Below are 12,692 nucleotides of genomic sequence, written 5' to 3' on the forward strand. Positions count from 1 at the left end.
GCTAGCTAATGCAAAAGCACAATGTGGCACGGATACATGACGGCAAGTTGAACTAGATAGCTAACATTGTGCGCTATTAAACATTATGGCCAATTAGCTTTATTTTTATTCCAAGTCTACAGAGATTCTTGTGAGCCACAAGATTGTCAGTGGATCGTTGTGTAACTTTTCCAGGAAGAGTCTCTGACGTACCGTCCACCTTTGAAACCACCAGTGAGAATGTAGAGATTGAGGCTAATGCACCTAACCATGCTACAACTGCTGCTGACTTAGCAGCTCTATGCAAGCGTAAATGAGAGAACATCCAGAAAATGTTGGGAGAATTATCTCAGTTGCAACTCAGTTTTATACAATATACGTAGCGGGTTGTACCGGCCCCATGTCTCTTTGAGCTAAGGGGTCCTTGGCCGGAAAAATGTTGAAGACCCTTGTGCTAGAGCATTTATGCAGACATTTTTGTTTGTTAATTCTTATTGTTTGTTGGCGAAGTTGTTTGATTGTGTTGATTTGTCATCAGCTCTTGTTCTGGTTTGAAGTACATATAATAACTAATAATTCCTTTGCGTTTAGCTTTGGTCTAAAAGAAAAAAAATGTTTTGGGGTGACATATTAATGAATGACACACTAATGAACACAAATATCATCCAGTGTGAGGCTTCTTTGTTTATTCCCTGTCTAAACACCCATCTCATCTAAATAATCATGTCCTCCCTGTGCAGCTTTGGTATTATTCTTTATCACCTAGCATAATAAACTCTTAGCCCCCTTGTTACCAAATTATATAGTTGCTATAAAACCCTACAGTCGCTGCACTTAGCTGCTCCCCCCCCATGTGACGCATTCAGTTGATCATCAACAACATCATCAACATTTTCAGCTCGGCTCCGTGTCACAGTAAATAAATATACCCCCCGTGATCCCATCTGGTCTCTGACCTCCTTCAGTGACGCTTCACTTATTAAAAAAAGAAAGATTAGTTTTTGGACTAATTAGCTCATGAATAATTTGTGCTAATTCAACAGGTGACTGAATTTCAAAGTTTAATGCAAGAATCCCTGCGAGACAAACTTACACAACACATGAATGCAAAAACAAGGCCAGCAGAATGTAGGGCAATGCTCCCGTTCACCCTCCTCGCCTCATCAGGTAACTTAGACAAGACTACAAGGAGCAGACATATGTGTTCTGCTACAGGGCTGAGCTTAAGGGAACATGCTGTGCAATGTACACCACCTGTGTGCTTCCTGGCTCTGATATTACCGTGGCTACAGTCGCTTCGACAGGCTCAGCAGAGGTCATTTGCATACTTTATGACTCTAGGTAAAAGCGCATAGCGACATGAGAGGTAGGCAGGGAGTGTGTGTGTGTGTATGCGTGTGCGTGAGAGAGGGAGGGAGAACGGAAAAGAGATGGTAAAAGTGTTGCTTTTTGCGTGACTCATAAAGGCCGGCAGTTAAAACCGGTCAAATCCATCTGTAGGCCCTAAGATGTGCTGATGGGTGCAAACCAAACAGCTAAGAGGTAGGTTGTTTTTGACATTTGTTTGCTCTAACAGGACACATGTTTTGTAGCCAAGCCTCCTGTGATGCTGCCTCTCTTCTCTCGCTGTTGTTGTTATTGTAGCTTGCTCTCTACTCCCGAGGCTAGCTTGGGCTCAGGACTGGGTGTCTGTTCACTTGTCTCTGTTTTCCTTCACCTGTCTTGTCTGTAGTGGATCAAATAGAGCACCGTAAGAACTGCTTATCTTATTTGAAAGCGTTTAATAAACTGGTCTCCAGGCTGGCTGCTTTTAAAGTGGCAATAAAGAAGCTGTGAAGACAATTAAGGATTTGAATGGATACCTTTGTGTTACACAAAAACAGGAGGAACAGGAGTTTTCATCATTATAGTTTGGTTATAGCTGACTGCTTATCAGGAATTTCAAACAAGTTGGTATCCTTACAACATGTTTGCTGAGTCAAAAGGGGAAAGACGATGAACTTTAGCCCATTGTTATGTGTGTAGTGATGGTGCGTCTGCTGAGCAACATTACTCCAAAGCTAATGATTTACACAGAGCTGAAACTGCTGTAATGACTAGTAGAGAGCCCGTGTCACATATAGTGTACCTTTGTACTGTGTACTGTGTCTGCAAAACAATTTCTTCTTGAATGACATCTCTTGATGATTCATTAAGTGCTAACATTTATCCCATAATTTTTTTTATTTATAATTTTCATTTGTTTATAATGAATGACTAATTAGCTGCTGAAAGTGATTGACAGGTTGCCCCAGGAAGCACAGTTACCAGAGCTTATAGATATTACTTTTCTCAAACTAATTACGTGTAATGACTGGTTTAATATCAGAGATATCATGTTGACAGACTCCAATATTACTGCTTAAAGTCTCTGTGATTAAAGGGAGTCTTTAATGCGAAAATGCTGTCTGCGTGACAGAAGTAGAAACACAGTTATTTTTAATGTAACAAGCTCCATTTTATCAGTGCTAATTCTAGATAATGTCAACACTACTTGAATTTAACCACAGTTCTGGTTTGATGGTTTGTGCTGCCATGTGTGGTGTATTTATCATGGCCACACTTTTACTCATTATGTGCTTTCACTCACACACACGGCCGTAAACAATTAGTTTTATTAAAAGGCTGTTAAAAGAAAGCTTTTAAGATGTGATTTACAAACCAGCTGTTATAAACCTACCTGATTAGTCGACTCATTTAAGGGTCTGTGTTGAAGATAAATTTAATAAGCAATTAATTAAATAGGTTTGATGAAAAGCAGCTTTTCACTCATCATCCCATATTGAGTTATTTATTTGTTATCCTCAAAACTAACATGCTAACAAACTAATGAGTGTCAGGGATTCTAACACCAGAGTGCAGCAGCATAATGTTGCTTCATTGTTATCTCAAGCATGGCATAGTATTTCAAACAAAGAAAGTAACAACAGTACAGGTCTGTGTCAGCATAGCAAATAAGTGACGTGTAATATTAATTATGTTCATCATGCGTATTAAAGCGTCTTGGCCTTAAAACAATCCTACTGTGCCACCAGGATTAAGACAGTATTTAAGTTAGGCACAATTGAGGGAAATATTTGATACATTTACCTTGCAAGTGGTTTTTGTAACATTCAATCCACACAGCATGTAATCATCATAATCTTTCTCATGAGAAATTTCACCATAAGAGTTAAAGTTTGAAGAGACTTAATTTTGTGTCAGAAAACTGGCCATGTTGCCATTTTGAAAGCTTGTATTTCTGATGTGTAAAGGCCGGCTTACCTCGGAATTCCACTGGATGCGTGTGCGTTGCAGAACAAAAGCACTGGTTATCCGCTGCTTGCTCCGCTGTCCGTCAACACCCACTGGCTGCATTTGCTGTGCGGAGCGGTGCAGCTCCGCCAGACAGCGGGAGTCACGAGGACCCGCAAGATTTCGCGAATTCACGCATATTCGCGCGATATAACAAGATGTAGTTTCTATAAACAGAACCACAAAACCAGAGGAGTAGTAGGAAGACATCTCGGTGCACGTCTATGATTAACATCTCCTCGTCCATGGTGTCAACAGGGTGAGATGACGTCTGGAAACCTCTGACCTGTTGACTTAAGGTCTGCCTCCGTCCATTGTGACGTTTTCAAGGTGTAGTGCAGAGAAATATGATCCACTGTGAACACTCTGTATTTTATTTGGAAAATGAACTGGATGTTTTATTTTGTTTCTGTGCACGACTTCCTGCCCCGCACGATCTCCTCTGTGCTGAATTGCTGCGTTGTGCTCTGGCATCCGGCAAAAATAGAAGCCCTGTGTATCTGTTGCGAAGGGCTCCGGAGCGCCGCAGCTGTGACGGAGCTGGAACGCAGCACAGCCGCAGCCGGTGGAAGCACACACATTGACCAGAATTGAAACGGATCGGCGCTGCTGCCGTTCCGGAGCGCAGACGCGACCAACAAGCATCTGGTGGAATTTGGGGGTTATACTTCTGCGTTGAATCTGCATTGTAGATCCGTACCCTATGCCGTAGCCTCACTTGCACCTTCCATGAAATATAACTGTACATGGCAGCGATGCTGACTTCGTCGGCTTGGTAGCTTAAGCTTAGTATATCACAGTAATTACAGTAAATGTCCAAATCTTGGTATTTTAGTGCAGAGTATTTTATTTTTACATATTTTGTTAAAAGTATGGAGAGCAACTACCTTTCACTAGTTGAAACCTGGCTACTGCAATTTAATTTTGCTGTTTGCTGATCTGGTGGCAGGTGACATAAATGGTGGCATCCATCTTTGGGTCAGTGGACTCTCTTTCCCATCAGGTTAGCAGGGCTGACACAGGGATGGGGAAGAGAGGTGCCCAGGGGGAACAGGTTGCTCACAGCCATTATAAGTAAGGTTTAGTATCACAACATAACTCACGTAGAGCTGGGAAGCAGATTCTTGCAGCTACCACTGGTTGTTGATAGTGCAACACATACTGTACAATAGAGAGCCTGCGGATTTTGTGGCCATGAACTTGGGATATCAGATGACAGCGAGATGTGTCACCATCCTTGCAACTTGTGCAGCTTTAGTATCCAGAGCCTCAGAGTCTTGCATGTGATTCTCATGCGCATAATGCAATGATAAAAAAGCTATGTACTTTATGGAAATATAACATACTAAGCATACACATGAAGAGAGAAGAAAGGGATTGTGGAGTTGATTGACACATTTCTTTAGACGTCTAGATATTTGATATCGCCATGAAACTGGTCGCTTGGCCTAGAATTCAACCTGCAGTTGCTCCATCTATGCTCCGAGCAAGCAGGCAAGCATAAACTTGAAAAAGTGATATGTTTCTCGTCTAGTCTTCAGATGTTTCAAACAATATTTTCATTATATCTGTAAGTGTAATTTGCATACTTTTTTACTTTATTTATATAATTTCTGTTGCTACCTCCACTCATCATGCTCAAGTTCAACGTTAAAAATGAACCGGCAGTGAGCTATTGTGAGCTGCTTTTCATCTGTTTGGGCGGCAGCAGAAAGCTGCCTTTTTTTTCTTTTAATCCATATTTATCGTGTTGTAGAAATAGTTTTATTTCTTGTTTCCTCTGCACAACAATTTTTTTTTGGATATTCTGCCCAAAACTAAAGGTTATCAGTTTTAAGGATCTTTTGGAGACATTATACACCATAGTTAAGAATACCTCAGTTCTGTTAATGTGTGCACATTTAATCAGTTCAGATTATTGTTGTACAAAGAACTAAAGCAGCACGATCAGAGGTCATGCTGGTGATTAAATTGTACAGCAGTTAAATCACCAGCATGATCTTGCCGGTGTTTGAAAAAAAATCAGCATAAAACCAAGTGCTTACTTGTAAAACGTTAACCTTAATATAACATCTAAAGAGAAAGGTGTTGAGGGTACAACATAATGTATTCACCTGTAACTAAAACAAATAACACAAGTATCTTCTTGAACCTACATTCTACATCACAGTCTACAGTATGCTTTTCTGTAGTGGTGAAGTTGTAGAGAAGCTTTTGATTGAGATAGAGTTAGAAAGAGAAGCAAGACAGATTGAATGAAGGAGCGCAGGGACCATTATACCCTTCAGAGGGCTATAGCAGGCCCCCTTGTGACGGATGTTGCAGATATTCTCCGCCGTCCTCTGCTCTCATGCTGTATGACAAATATTTGTGTACTCTTTCGATCATCCTAGGGGCTGAAATAATGCACTTTGCTGTCCCTAGTCCCCAAACGCCAGGCATGCATCAGCACTTACATCATCTCAATACTCTGCTTTCCTTTTTTGTATCACTACATTCTCTCCCTTTCTCCCTTCCGTGCTCTCTTCTTTGGGACTAATGATACCGTGATTTCAGGGCCTGATGGCCACACTCTTATGAAAAACAAGCCCAAAAAAGTGGCGAGAAGAACTTGTTTCAATTATTCTCCGTGCTCCTAGTCGTAGATTAAAATGATGATCTGGAAAACACTCTTCACAGTGTATAGTTTTTGTTCTCTGGAGAACTGTGTTCATTGTATTTTGTAACACTGCGGCTGTAATGCAAATCACAATCATACCCTCTCTTGTTACTTGTTATCTGTTCTTTAGATGTGGAATTGAAAAAGAGTCCTTGAGCTGGGCTTTTCCACAACGCTTGCCCACTCACACACACACACGCCATCTTTTACAGACACATCTCTCTTCTCAGATACCGCACACACATTTTTGACGTATGGGTTTGAGTATATTCTTAGAGATGTTGTTTACCCTTCATGCTTGACGTGATTTCAGAGTGGAGGTGGTACCAAGCTGTCCTTCTCTTGCGCATTACATGTTTCAAAAGACAAGGCTTGAAAGCAGTGCAAGCCAATGCAGCACATACTCAATTATACAAGCATTTGATGGAGTCGAGTGTTCATGCGTATAAGCCTCTTTGTAAAGACACAGGCCATTTTACCCTTGTACAATGCTGCAGCCACCATCTCCTTCCAAAGATATTCAAAGTAAGCCATGAAGTGAAGGCAAAAGCAAACAGTGATTAGTTCGCTACCAGAAAAACTACTGTGTAGGAGGCGGTGCAATTATAGTACATTCAACCTACAGCAATCTCTGGTAAATGTCAAAAATGTGGAATGTGATAGTGTAACAACAGATCTAATAGCGGGATTCAACACAGTTGGCCTATACAACAGTACAAACTGGCATTGCCAGGGAAAAAAAAAATGTTAGAGAAGTCTATGCTCAGCCAATAACATCTCACCAATATTCTGTAATAGATTATTGAACTGCCTAGAGTACCCATTAGAGCACTTTTTTGGCCATTTAGAAGTGAGGGAGCCTCACCTTTCCCATGACAGTAAATAAAACATCCATGAAGTAGCAGTAAATAATGTAAACACACAGAGGGAAGATGGAACCTGTACAGAAAGAGGAAATGGAGCGTTAAAAGGTGGCACATTTGTCAGGACTACCCTTGGGCTAAAAAGCCCATCCCCACCTGACCAGCCTTGTACACCTACTCTAATCTTAAAGGGCTCCACAGAGCATCAGTTGACGTGCTCTGCAACACACAGCTAGATAACACACCTTGGCTACTGAATATTAACAATTAATAACTTTGTTCTTTGAATGTTTTTGAGCATTTAAAAGCCATCCTTGCATGTGGAATTGTACTCAAACACATGCTCTCAAATCTAGCTTTCACTCCACAGCAAGCAAGGAGAGTGTATTTTCTGTATGGAAATCTGAAATAAATTATCAGCATCCATTCAATATCATATTTTTAGTTACTTATGTTACATTGAAAAATGACACATTTGTACACAAGTTAGTTTAGGATATATCAATGGTTAATTTATATAGTGTGAGGTGTTACGGTATAAGTTGTTGGTTTCAGACGCGCTAAGATTTCTGTTTGGCTTTGGTTGCCTGCAGGTAAACAGTCCTGTGGAGCGCAAAACAGGCAGAACGCATGGGCCACATTGCAAACTTAGAACCCATCGGCTATCGTTTGATGATAATTCAGGGTTTCATTTGCTTTTTTCCGAATTTATCTACATTCTATGCAGATATCTGTTTATAGAGATGAGCTGTCTGGACCTGTCTCAAGTTTTAATCAAACTGTATACAATGAGTGGGGCGTGGAAGGAAGCCTTGGCCCAGATATCTGCTGGCTAGACCAGATGTCCCAAAATATTGGCCGTAGCCCCAAGAGGCTTTATCATCATCAAACCATGGCCAGTGAGTTCTGGGATTGGGTTCTACCATACCATATATTATGTTTATATTGCAGAGAAAAATATCTGTTGAGTCAACCCTATTACACATGGAACAGATCATCAAGTAAAGGTCTCCTCAGGATACCAAGTATAAATTCTAAATCAGCTTATGGTGCTTTCAGTCGTCATAGTCTTCCTCTCTGGAATTCTCTTCCACAAGAACTGAGGTCTGCAATGACAGTGTCTTCTTTGAAAAGCAGACTTTAAAAAGTCTTTTTTTCCTCAAGCTTTTAGTTCAGTTTAAATTGTGTGGTTAATTTGTGGAACTTTTCTTTTAATCTGTGTTATTATTCCCATTTTAATAATGCCTTCCTTTTTCATTCATGTTTCATTGTAATACCTTCTTGCACTATACTGTTCATATGTAATTCCTTCTTATCTTACATGTGCTCATCTTTTATGTTATTGTAATCTATGATACTGTCTGCTGTTTTTGCTTTTTATTTGTAGCATATTGAGTTTCACCTGTTGTTTGAAATGTGTTCTATTAAAAAAAATGACTTGACTTATATTCAAATGTGTGGTATATATTATACCATACATTTGTAATATAATTGTATATATTCTTTCCAGTGTATGTCAAAGAGTTTGTGTTGCAATGGATTAGACCTAGCTAACCCCAACTATCTGTATTATTTAAACAAAATTTAAACCACTATCAATAACAGCTGTTCTCAAACCAATTTTAAGGAAAATACTTACATGTTATATACAGCAGATTATTGGCTTCTGGTTACATACATGGACTTAGCACAAACACATCACATGAATATCAATGATCAAAACCATGGGTGCATTTTTCATTGACAGAAAAGACACTACTGGAACAAATTTGGAATGGTAGCTTTAAAGTGGTGAACTCAATTGTATAGTTGGACTTAAAACCAACTAACAATACTAGGTAGTGAATGGGACCTCACGACGAGCCAGGGAATGAATGGTAGTCAAAGGAGGGACTGTCAGCTGTGGAGTTTTTAATAAAGGTCATACTTGATGTAGCAGTGTAAAAATGCCACGGCAGATCTATTTGTTTATTATCTGTGTAATCAGTGTTCAGTAGCCAGTAAAACCTGCAATAAATATTTTACAGCAATCACTGGTCCACATGAAAAGTGAGGCAGTTGCCCGTGAAGTTTTTGTCTTTTATTTTCCTCTGGTCACCAAAAAAAGACTGATTAATTGGCAGAGAACTTGTAGCACAGTGGTGGTTAATGAGACAAAGCGCACAATTTACTTTGCCTCATCCTCCCTTAAAGAGGAAAAGAAAAGAGATTTTGGTTTTGACCTAATAGTTTTATATGCAGTACATTAAGTAAAACAACCACATGGTCTTTAATAAAGAGTCTTTATACTGTAGATCCAATTTACGCAACCTCCACGTGAGACATTGCCCCGTCCTGAGATTTGCTGAGTGTAGGTGATAATAATTCTTAGAACAGGTGCTGCACCATAAGCCCCGAGGCCTGGGGAAGTGAATGATTAGTGGCACTCCCCCAAGATGCATTGCTCCTCTGTATTAAAACCAAACTCTGCCTTTTATTCCCTCCAGGGTTTATTAAGTGGGCCAGTTGCCATAGCGACGCTTTGGCAGGATATTGCCAGGATAAGCCGTAATGGGTCTCCTGACGCAGTTCACTCTGCTCCTGTGGAAGAACTTCACTCTACGGAAGAGACAAAAGGTACACTTCTGCTCACCAGCCTCCTTTTCAAATCAACGTATATCTGCTAAAATTTGTCAGCAACAAAGGGAAAGCGAGGATATGGTCCCAGGGTTGTGTTATCAAGGGCAGCTAAGTTATTCATGAGAGGGAAAGGTAATAGGAGGGAATTACTACGAAAATTGTCTCCTATAGAAGTAAGTCGCCTTTAACTCTCCCACTAGAGAAGAAGAACAATCTTACCTTAATGCCGACCAATTCGAAGTGTCACCTTCAATATTTGGAGATCTATCTCTGCACGTTATGTCACATTGCCTGTGTTTTACTTCTAACAAAGCCAGTCTTTGGCCTAATAGAACGGGATGGGGAGTGACGAATGTTAAATGCTTTGTTTGAAGGGCAAACACTCTTTCTGACTCTTCTTACAAACTCACTGACACAGCCTGTCCTCTGCAAAGTGTCATTGCAGTTTACAAAAAAAATGTTACCAGACCTGAAGTTTCACTATGTGATCCTGGAGAAAGATAGTTGAGTGTTGAGTCTAATTTCCTGGTCAAATACCGGTGACCTTTTGTTGGTAGTTGGACGGAACCACCAATCCAAAGCATCAGTATCTGACAACCTGGGAATGAGACCCTACAATCACGTATCTTTCTCCTTTCTCCTGCACCTTTAAAGGTTATTGATATTTACCTATCAACTGAAAACTCAAATATCATAACTGATGTTTCAGCTGCCGTCACTCCTTAACATACCAACTGACACTTAAGCTTTGGCACTAAAGGGATACTTTGCCTATTTTCAACCAGTTTGTGTCATAACAATGTGGGCAGTATGCGTAAATTAACTTGGGTAAACTCAGCAACCCAGCAGCGGAGGCAGTTTTCAGTCGGTGCCCATGTTAACCCATCTGACTGTCCACACAGGCCGCTGAGCAGAGCAGAGCGCTCGCAGAGGCTCGCGCACTGCAGCACTTCAGTTCGGTGTCTGGTCTATTTTTCACGCGAGCCGCGAGCGCTTCTGTCAAGCTGGATAGAGCGGATCGTACCAAACAGGAAGTCCGACACTGAAAAGATGAGAGAATCTGGCCAATTTTCAAAATAAAATAAATAAAAAAAAATAAAAGCCTGTTTAATTATGATGTTGCTTGTCCGTCTATAAATATTTGTTCAGTTTTTTTGTTGCTTGTCCGTCTATAAATATTTGTTCAGTTTTTTCAACCTCCATCCTGAAATACTCGACATGGCGACCACTGTCCAGGCGTAGCATCCTGAAATACTCGACATGGCGACCACTGTCCAGGCGTAGTACGGACACAAGGTGATGAAAAACACCATGATCCTTGCTTTTTTGATTGATTGGGTGGGTGGACCCATATTCGCCTTCTCCGTCGTCGGAGCCGCCGCTGCAACAAGTAGAAAGCAAGGACTCCTCTCTACATAAGCACGCACTGAGGAACGTGAGGAGAAAATACCGCATTTATAATTTAAAATACCACAACAGTGCGTACCCGAACACATTTTTCAATACCCTAATCTCTTCATTACAACTTTGACTTTGTGTCACCGAGCCTACAGACATAACTACATAAATAAAATGGTCAGAACAATATCATGTCATTTAAGCTACCGGACTGAAACTTGTTTCAGCGTTTCAATTCTCTTGCTCTCTCCTTGACTCTCTTGAGCGATAGTGTGTGAGCAGGCAAAACATGCCTTTGTTTCTGCAGGGCTCCAGACTACAACTATTTAGCCACATTTTGTGACCATGAAGCACCACTACAAGTTGCAAATATTGTTAATATATGGATCGGATAACTGTTAGTTTGTTTCCAGCTTACAGTGAATAAATCCTCATGTTTAACCGTGCTGCAGTAACAGTTTAACGTAATGAGTTTCAAGATGGTGTGAGCAGACAAACCGTGTGTCTGCAGAGCTTCAGACCACGACTGTTTTGTAGCATTTTGCGACCATGGAGCACCAGTGCGACCTGCAGATACATTGAATATATGGAGAGCTAGTTAGTGTGTTTCCAGCTCATAGTGAATAGATCCTCATGTTTAAAGGCGTAGCGGCAACAGTTAAAACTTTGTACTAACTTCTAACATCTAACTGTTGACTGGAAGCTTCAAAAGAAAAGCACCTGTGGTTCCACTTTGATATATAACTATGACAATACTTTATTTAACTTTATTATAATAGTACTTTATTTAACATTTTATAAAAGTATTTTATCAAACTTTATTACAACTGTACTTTATTAAACTTTATTATGACAGTTCCCTCATTTAACTTTCTTGTAACTGTAGTGCATTAAATAATTTTGTATTTTAGTGGTCTACACTAGTTTAGAGGACATTTCAAAATATTGAGATATATATTGTTTATCGCGATATAGCCTAAAATTACTGGAATGCTATTTGTAAGCCATATTGCCCAGCCCTATTTCTTGCCCAAAATATCTTCAGAAACATATTTTAGTGCACTGTTTGGCTGTAATATGAGAATTTGTGAACAGGATGTCTGCGCTAGATGTCTCCTGTATCGTTAAAACAAAGGTTAAAAAACTGAGATTGAACAGTAAAATTAATCAGTTGTGTTAAAATATGAACCAAGATTATGTTACTACATAAAATGTCCACAGAAACATATTTTAGCTTACTGTTTAAAAGTTATCAGAGATCGTTTGTTACCATTTACTGTATTATTTCCTATGTCAAAATGGTCAAGCCCACATGTCACCTACCAGCAGGAGCATTTATTGGTGGCACAATGCATTCTGGTAGTTGTGGATTTTCAACCTCTGTTCCTGTTCCCTGTTCTCCAATATCAAAACTATTGCCTTTCTACTGCCTAGAGAGCCCAGTTTTATAAAAGGACAATCTTTCCAGTAGTAACATACTTCTTTGAAGAATCTCTGCCACTCAACTTGTTAACAGTTCAACTGTCAGTTCAACTGCTTTCATCTTTCACACTGACACGAACAATTCAACTACTTTTAGTGCTCGTGCTTCAAGTGTTGCTTCAAACTGTCAATTCAGCTGTCTACAGGGATTAAATTTGAGATGAAAAATTAAAATGCTAATTAAATTAAATTAAAATACACTTGAAAACACATTTCAAACCCCATTAGTGCTTTATATTCTAATGACGCTTCATCTGCTTCCGCTTAAGTGCTTCAATTAAAAAGGCAACCCCCAATGCAACATTTGTTAAACAATTTCAATACATTTTAACCGATTTGTGGTGTTTGACCTGTGAATT

At 39.9% G+C, this 12,692-nt stretch overlaps 1 protein-coding gene across 2 annotated transcripts in view; it reads left to right on the top strand.

The window, feature by feature from the left end:
* The first annotated feature begins 1,342 nt into the window (after positions 1-1,342).
* Positions 1,343-12,692, top strand: part of LOC126404152 (phospholipid-transporting ATPase ABCA1-like) — a 209,821-nt gene continuing 198,471 nt past the window's right edge. The window contains exons 1-2 of one of the 2 annotated variants that reach the window (XM_050067165.1): positions 1,343-1,521; positions 9,321-9,450. In XM_050067165.1, coding sequence (XP_049923122.1) covers positions 9,385-9,450 — 66 coding nt within the window. In that variant the 5' untranslated portion in view covers positions 1,343-1,521; positions 9,321-9,384. The remainder of the gene's footprint in view (positions 1,522-9,320; positions 9,451-12,692) is intronic. The other variant, XM_050067166.1, reaches the window with a different exon arrangement.

The sequence above is a fragment of the Epinephelus moara genome, chromosome 17 (genome assembly GCF_006386435.1).
Source record: "Epinephelus moara isolate mb chromosome 17, YSFRI_EMoa_1.0, whole genome shotgun sequence".
In the NCBI taxonomy this organism is placed as follows: domain Eukaryota; kingdom Metazoa; phylum Chordata; class Actinopteri; order Perciformes; family Serranidae; genus Epinephelus; species Epinephelus moara.